Here is an 8,999-nt window from a genome sequence, read left to right as displayed (position 1 = left end):
GAAATTTACTTGTTTTAAAAAAATCCAAATGCTGGCATTGTCCAGAAAAATTTAACAGGTTTATTTATAATTATTATAAAGTTGAACCGCTGAAACTTGTTCTCTGAAACATTTTAACTTTCATTAATGCTTTACGTCTCCGCATTTATATTAAAAATTCACACACAAATGAAAATGGAAAAACTGCCAATACCTGATTTCTGTCCCCTATTTTTCCACTCGCAATCATATACTTAGGTATCTTTTGACCCCTTGGAAAAAAAATTATCTAACATTCAGAACTACCAGTAACAGGAAGAAGAGAATTTTTTTTTTTTTTTGGAGAATGAAATGTTTCCCATCATAGTGGATTCTTAAGCACGCTCTCCACGTATGCGGCGTGCTAGCTGGATGTCTTTTGGCATAATTGTTACACGTTTGGCATGGATAGCACAAAGGTTGGTGTCTTCAAAAAGGCCAACCAGATAGGCCTCACTTGCCTCCTGCAAAGCACCAATAGCTGCGCTCTGGAAGCACAGATCTGTTTTAAAGTCCTGAGCAATTTCTCGCACCAGACGCTGGAAGGGAAGTTTGCGAATCAGAAGTTCAGTGGACTTCTGATAACGTCTAATTTCACGGAGTGCCACAGTACCAGGCCTGTAACGATGAGGCTTCTTCACCCCTCCAGTAGAGGGCGCACTCTTGCCAGTGGCTTTTGTAGCCAGTTGCTTCCTGGGTGCTTTACCACCGGTAGATTTGCGGGCAGTCTGCTTTGTACGAGCCATGGTATAGAGACCTCCTTACTTACCCCGCTTCTCCTTCGGCTGGAGCTCGGCGAGCGAGAGGCGGCGCTGGCGTTGGAGAGCTAAGGTGGCGCGGCGGCGGCTGCGAACACAATTCCCCACCTGGCTATTTAATTTTTATTTTATTTTATTTTATTTTGTGGAGATCTGGTCTTACTAAGTTACCCAGGTTGGTCTCCAACTCTTGGCCTTAAGCAATCCTCTTGCCACGGCCTCCTGAAGTGCTGAGATTACAGGTGTAAGCCACCACTCCCAGCCCTGAAACTCAGTATTAAAAAGACAAGCAATCCAGCCAGCTGAGGTAGCTCACACTTGTAATCCCAGCACTTTGGGAGGCCGAGGTGGGTGGATCACTTAAGGTCAGGAGTTTGAGACCAACTTGGCCAACATGGTGAAACCCCGTCTCTATGAAAAATGCAAAAATTAGCCAGGTGTGGTGGTGCATGCCTGTAATCCCAGCTACTCAGGAGGCTGAGGCACAAGAATCGCTTGAACAATAATAAGCATCTTAACAATAAGGCCTATTATTTAATCACTAGGGACACGAGAATTAAAACCACAATGGGATACCATTCGAACCACCAGGATACCTAAAATAAATAACTCAGAAATAAATATTTGCCAAGATTCTGAGAAATTGTAACACTTATACACTGCTCCTGTGAACGTGATAAGATCACTTTGTAAAACAGTCTAGCATTTTCTCAAAAAGTTAAACATGATCTTACCATGTAACCCAGCTGCTCCACTGTTAGGTATATACCTAAGAGAAATGAAAACATATGTCCACACAAGAATTGGCACAAAGATGTTCATAGCAGAATTATTTATAGTAGCCAAAAAATAGAAACAAATGTTCAGTAACTAATGAAATGGTAAGTAAAATGTGGTCTATCAATAAGTGGAATATTATCTCGCAATATAAAGGAATGAGGTACTAATCTATGACACAACATGGGTAGACCTCGAAAACATGACACTAAGTGACAAAAGCCCATAACAGATTAATCCATATGGTGGAATTCCATTACATTAAACGGTCAAATCTATAGACACAGAAAGTGGATTAGCGGTTGCCTAGGGCTTTGGGAGAGGAGTAGGGAATGTTAATGGGTATGAGTTTTTTTGGGGAGGTGATGAAATTGATCTAAAGTTAGATTGTGGTGATAGTTTGTACGATATGTGAATATACTTAAAAAATTGCATGGGAAACATACATACACACAGAGACACAGACACACAAACACATGTCAACCAAACCAAATGTATTTACAGATTGAATTTGCCATACAGGTCACTGGTTCACAATTCCTTTTAGGGGTGGAAAAAAGACGAAAACAAATATTCTTGCTATGAATCACTTTCAAATTAGTAGGAAAGATGAGAAACATACATGAATGATTATAACAAAAGAAAGAACACTGAAAGTAGAACTGCTGGGCTACTTCACAGAGAAAGTGTGAGTCTGGTAGTCTCGAATAATTATTTGATTTTAAGAAGAGAAGAGGGCATTTATGCTTATATAAGGTATGAAAACAACCTAGTCAAACTCTGTTGATTTGATTTTTAGAGATGTACCCTAATGTGATTTTTTGCCAAATGCCAAATGATGGAGAAATAAGATCAATATTATTTTTATCTCAAAGCCAAGGCTAAATCCAAATATCACCATAATATAATTAATTTGTGAAATACTAGCATAGATCTAAAGTTTTAGTTAAACATTGTCAAATGTTATGATTATTCAAATTTTGGGGAGTAAAATTTGAGAAGCTTGACCTTATAGATCTGGAATAATAATTTCTCCCACTACTGGATGGCTCACTGTCACTCTGGCCACAAAGTTAAGGTACTAAATGCATGTTCTCTTTCATCTAGTGTATTTAGTAATGCTATTAATCTTTTTATATCCACCAGAATATAATTCAGGAAAATGTCTTTTAGTTACATACTTTTCTTTTTTTCATATATATATATATAAAATTGCACTTTAGGTTCTGGGGTACATGCAGAATGTGAAAGACTGTTGCATAGGTAAATACATGGCAATGTGCTTTGCTGCCTCCATCCCCCGTCACCTATATCTGGCATTTCTCCCCATGTTATCCCTCCCCAACCTCCCTACCCCCAGCTGTCCCTCTCCTATTCCCCCCTCAACAGACCTCAGTATGTGATGCTCCCCTCCCTGTGTCCATGTCTTCTCATTGTTCAACACCTGCCTATGAGTGAGAGCATGCAGTGTTTGATTTTCTGTTCTTGGGTCAGTTTGCTGAGAATGATGTTTCCAGATTTATCCGTGACCCTACAAAGGACACAAACTAATTGTTTCTTATGGCTGCATAGTATTCCGTGATGTGTATGTGCCACATTTTCCTTGTCCAGTCTATCATCAATGGGCATTTGGGTTGGTTCCAGGTCTTTGCTATTGTAAACAGTGCTGCAGCGAACATACGTGTGCACGTGTCTTTACAATAGAACGATTTATAATACTTTGAAATTCTAGGTCGAAAGTTCTTTTCTTTAAGGATGTTGAATATTGGCCCCCACTCTCTTCTGACTTGTTGGGTTTCTGCTGAGAGATCTGCTGTGAGTCTGATGGGCTTCCCTTTGTGAGTAACCGGAGCTTTCTCTCTGGCTACCCTTAGCATTTTTTCCTTCATTTCAACCCTGGTGAATCTGACGATTATGTGCCTTGGGGTAGCTCTTCTTGAAGAATATCTTTGTGATGTTCTCTGTATTTCCTGGACTTGAACATTGGCCTGCCTTGCTAGGTTGGGGAAGTTCTCCTGGATAATATCCTGAAGAGTGTTTTCCAGCTTGGATTCATTCTCTCTGTCACATTCAGGTATACCTATCAAATGTAGATTAGGTCTTTTGACATAATCCCATATTTCTTGGAGGCTTTGTTCATTTCTTTTCATTCTTCTTTCTCTAGTCTTGCCTTCTCATTTTATTTCATTCAGTTGATCTTCAATCTCTGTATCCTTTCTTCTGTTTGGTGGATTTGGCTATTGAAACTTGTGCATGCATCGCAAAGTTCTCTTCTTGTGTTTTTCAGCTCCATTAAGTCATTTCTACTCTTCTCTAAGCTGTTTATTCATGTTAGCATTTCATCAAACTTTTTTCAAGGTCCTTAGTTCTTTGCATTTGGTTAGAACATGTTCCTTTAGCTCAGAGAATTTTGTTATTACCCACCTTCTGAAGCCTGTTTCTGTCAATTCATCAGACTCATTCTCCATCCAGCTTTGTTCTCTTGCTGGTGAGGAGCTGTGATCCCTTGGAGGAGGAGAGGACTTCTGGTTTTGGGTGTTTTCAACCTTTTTGTGCTGGTCTCTTCCCATCTTCATGGATTTATCTACCTGTGGTCTTTGTAGTTGGTGACTTTCAGATGGGGTTTCTGAGTGGATGTCTTTTTTTTGATGTTGAAGTTATTTCTTTCTGTTTTTTAGTTTTCCTTCTAACAGTCGGGCCCCTCTGCTATAGGACTGCTAGAGGTCCACTCCAGACCCTGCTTGCCTGGGGATCACCTGCAGCAGCTGCAGAACAGTAAGGATTGCTGCCAGTTTCTTCTGTTATTTTTGTCCCAGAGGGATACCTGCCAGATGTCAACCTGAGCTCTCCTTTATGAGGTTTTTCTTTGAGTATATGGGAGGCAGGGAGCTGCTTGAGGAGACAGTCTGTCCCTTATAGGAAATCAAGTGCTGAGCTGGGAGCTCTGTTGATCCATTCAGAGCTGCTTGGCAGATTCATTTAAGTCTGTTCCAGCGGAACTCATAACCACCTTTTTTTTTCCCCAGGTACTCAGGCCTGGGAAGGTGGGGCTTTATTTATAAGTTCCTGACATGCTGCTGCCTTTTTTCAGAGATGCCCTGCTCAGCAAGGAGGTAGCCTAGTGACAGTCTGCCAGCAGAGGTGTTGCTAAGCTGCCGTGGGCTCTGCCCAGCTGCTGTGTGAACTTCCTTGGGTTTTTTTTTTTTACAGAGGTATAGTTAGAATTGCCTCAGTAATGGTGATCTGCCTTGGTAATGGCAGACTGCCTCAGTATTGGTGGATTGCCTCGGTAATGACAGACTCCTGCAGTAATGGCGGACTGCATTGGTAATGGCAGACTGCCTCGGTAATGGCAGACTGCCTCAGTAGTGGTGGACTGCCTTGGTAATGGAGTCCCCACACAGGGGTGGACCATCCCGGGTCCAGCTGCACTGCTGCAAAACTCTCAATCCAGAGCATTTCAGATTGCTGGTCTTTGTGGGGGTAGGACTTGCTGAACCCGATCACCTGGCTCCCTGTTTCAGCCCCCTTGTTTTTCAGTTGAATGGGTGGCTCTGTCTCCCAGGCATTCTAGGCATCAGTTGAAATGGCTGCCCAGATTTGTGTGAGTTTTTGTGTGGAGACCTGCTGTGCTGGCTGAAACAGCCATGCTGGAAATTTGTGATGCTTTTCAGCCCCAGAATCTCCTGGTTTGTGGGCAGTAAAAACTCATTTGGAAATGCGGTGATCACTCACCCTCTGTGTTGTTCTCGCTGGGAACTGTATTCCAGGGCTGTTCCTATTTGGCCATCTTCAGTTCTGCCAGACTAGTTACATGTTTTATAAAATGAATTTAAGGCAAGTCATAAAAGAGCCACTGTTTTCAATATTTATATAGCAGTCATTTAAATTGTTTTCTTTTTTGAGATGGAATCTTACTCTGTTGCCCATCTGGGCTCACTGCAGCCTCCGCCTCCTGGGTTTAAGCAATTCTTGTGGTTCAGTCTTCCGAATAGCTGGGATTACAGGCATGCACCATCACATGTACCCAGTTAATTTTTGTATTTTTGGTAGAGATGACATTTCACTGTGATGGCCAGGCTGGTCTTGAATTCCTGCCTAAGGTGATCCACCTACCTTGGCCAAAGTCCTGGGATTATAGGCATGAGCCCCTATGCCTGGGCAGATCAGTTTTGTTTAATTTTTAAGCCCATAGATGCAAATCTGCTAAAAGCAGTTTTACAAAATTATTTTTTTGAAGTTTGATTAGTGAAAACAAAATGTAATTTGAGAAACCTATTCCTCAGGAGAATCATTTTCGTAAAAATTTTAGGGCTTCCATGGAATCAGGTAATTGCTAATTAAATACAACACTTAATGATTTTTTCTTTCATATTTTAATTTCCAGTGCAATAAACAATTCTACTTAATTGGAGTTATGATACTGGTGGGTTGTCTATAAACAAGACAACAGTATTTCTTTGGAGAACAGCCTTTCTCCTAAGGCTGAGAACCATGCTTCTTGGCTCTGTGGTTCTGGTTAGAGTTTCCTACTGAGAGTAATTTACCTGGAATTTGGAAAATGGAAGTGAAATGGAAGCCATCTTCTTAAGAAATCATGGTGGTCTGACATGGTAGCTTTGCAGACCGCTTCATGGGCTTCACTCACACTTGTGGTTGCTCCACCCTCTCTACAAGCTGTAGATTCTTCATCTTCCAGTATTCTTGTTGAAGTCAATAATTGTTTCCTGATTTCTTGGCTTTATCTTTCCAGACCTTTACTTGTCCATTCTTCTGTCACAATAATATAAGCCCCAATTCCATATCACATTCCTTGTTTTCATAATTCTTATAGTGATTCTCTTTGTGATCAAACCTAGACTGACACAGATTTATTCTAATATCTGTTAATAAACCTTGTATTATTATTTACATTTTTATACCCATCTCTTGTCTCCAAAGTAATGTGGTCTTTATGTTACTGTACTCTCTCCTAATATTAATGTAACTGTCAATATATTTGATATTTAACCTTTGGAAATTTCTTAATATTTTTGACCAATTTGTCACCTTTTATAATCATTGACTGTTTCTGTAATTAATTCTGGCAATAATGATGCATTGTACACCAACTGAGTGACAGCAATCAACATATAAAACACGTAAGATTGTTCTGTTTGGGTTATATATAGAATGCTTTTATTTATATTTGAATGTAAATTTCCAGAGCTTGGCAATAAATCTGAACGACACATCTTATTTATGTTACATTGTTATGCTGATTAGATATGTTGGTAACTTATCAACACTTGTCATTAATTATGCACAACATCAGTGTGCCAATAGTTCTTTAGCTGTATGATGGTCCACTGAAAGGCTGAAGCTAAAGTTAAAGGGAAGATTTTGGCAGAAAGCTGGGCAGAATCTGAAAATCAGTGCATTGTGAGAGTGCTGTGCCAGAGAACTCAAGAAATACTCACTTTCCAACTAATTGAGGATATTAATTATGCTTTACAAAAAACATATGCAGTCTCAAAGATACGGAACACGTATCAGCAAGTATAAAATTAAAAAAAAAAAAAAACCTGACTTTTTTAACCCCAGTCTTGTTTAGAGAAGGCTTGTTTTAGTTTCTGCCTGAAGTTCTTTGAGAAAAGCTGCTTAAGAATTTTCATAATTGGCTCAGCGTTTTGCACCAATTAGAATACTAAGGAAGTACCAGTTATTTCATATGGAAAACAAAAAGGTATATTTGAAAAAAAAGATCTTCTCATGGTTTAGAGGACACTCAATAATAAGTAGAAGTTTGCATTAATAAAATATATTTTCACTTATAAGAAGCCAGAAATGATTTGTTCTTATTTGCAGTTTCTGAATTATCTCTATGTAGCTGTCCTGTATATATCCACGGAAACGAATTACAATCTTTTGGCAATATAACAATGGTCTAGAATACTCTTTTCATATTGTTGTGAAACTTGAGAAATAAAAGTTGTCTAAGTTAGAAATGCATAAAATTTGTAGAGATATTTTTCCTAGATCCTAAGGAAAAAAATCTATTAACACAGGCTAATAGATTTTTTTCTTAGGATTTAGGAAAAAAATGGCTTTACAGGATGTGTTCAAGATAACAAGAATAACATTCTTTGACTTTGGTCTGCTGCAAATGGGCCTAATAGGTGACAACTGATGTGTTTAGCAACAGAACTGAAAATCAACAATTTATGGAAATGTTCACCCACAGGCATCTGTGGGGCTAGCAGGGCCCTCCTGCCAAGATTACTTTCCCCGAGGACCTAATTCCTAATAAAAAGTGGTGCAGAAGCATTAATCAAAAGAAAAGTTTTAAAGAGTTTATTTTTGAGGGTTATCGTCACTCTTCTTAGTGAATTGATAACCTTAATTGGATATAATTGGAATTGATCCAAATTCTTATTTGGGAATTGAATTGTTTTCGTGATTAAACAAAGTAACTGAGGTCACCACCCTATTCAATGAGATAGTTTCTGGCATGTAATTAATTATAATCTCATTGTAAATCCTTTTGATTTAAAGATTAATGCTGATTCTTTATTTCATTATGCTATTCATTTTTTTGAAATTAAAATTAAGGCAAGCAACAGATCACTGTGGAATATCAGTATGTTGATATTTATTCAAAAAGCCAGTTTTATTCCTTGATCAAAAGCAATGGATTTAGTATAACTACTTTTATTCTGTTATATTGTATAGGGAAGAGGCACACATACTACGGAGTTTATCACAATTATTTTAATTTATAAATATTGGTTCTATTGTTTTAATATCTAAAATAAGGTCAATTCCTCTAGGTTTCTCTTCAAGCATTGGTGAATCTTTTGTTCATCAGTTTTTCTTGGGTCATACATATATATATATATATATATATATATATATATATATATATATTCATTCATACACATACAGAGATTAAAAATATTTTAACAAATAGACTATTTTAACAAATTTTGACTTTAGTATTCCTCACTTTTATATTAAATAATTATAGCAAGCTTTTTCATGACATTTCAAACCAACTGAAATGAATGATTTAAATATTTTCTCACAGTAACAGCTACTACTCTATTTAGCATTTTACAACTCATATTTGATATTTTTTTCCCTAAACATTAAGAATGATAATGTTAGAGGTTAGCATTATAAGCTAAGACAGTATGTTGTTTGCTATATATGGATATTATAGAATTTAATGTTTTGTTTATTTGCTAAATATAGGAATCTTATAAAACATACTACTAGTTTAACATTTTCATGTATAGAATGTATTTACAAAGTGACAAATAAAAAGTCATCAATTTATTCTTAGGAATAGAAATAACACCAGTAAAATATCAAAGGATATTTAATTTTCTGAAGCATATCATATGCTAATAATAATTTTGAGGTAATGTCAATATCATGTAATCAGAAGATTGCTTTAGTCCCTTG

General features: G+C 37.7%; 1 protein-coding gene across 1 annotated transcript; it reads right to left on the bottom strand.

Annotated features, from left to right (window-relative positions):
• Positions 1 to 305: 305 nt before the first annotated feature.
• On the bottom strand, positions 306 to 876 carry LOC108315074 (histone H3.3A-like). Its single transcript, XM_017544220.2, has one exon. The coding sequence runs from the start codon at positions 762 to 764 to the stop codon at positions 354 to 356; it is 411 nt and encodes a 136-aa protein (XP_017399709.1). The 5' UTR covers positions 765 to 876; the 3' UTR covers positions 306 to 353.
• Between the last annotated feature and the right edge of the window lie 8,123 nt (positions 877 to 8,999).

The sequence above is a fragment of the Cebus imitator genome, unplaced genomic scaffold (assembly GCF_001604975.1).
Source record: "Cebus imitator isolate Cc_AM_T3 unplaced genomic scaffold, Cebus_imitator-1.0 Scaffold168, whole genome shotgun sequence".
Lineage (NCBI taxonomy): Eukaryota > Metazoa > Chordata > Mammalia > Primates > Cebidae > Cebus > Cebus imitator.
The sequence above is the reverse complement of the archived record's forward strand: the minus strand, read 5'-3'. Positions and strand labels throughout refer to the sequence as shown.

What these genes read in the sequence shown, in the direction of transcription:
- LOC108315074 (XM_017544220.2), bottom strand. Translation starts at nt 764, where the DNA reads ATGGCTCGTACAAAGCAGACTGCCCGCAAATCTACCGGTGGTAAAGCA.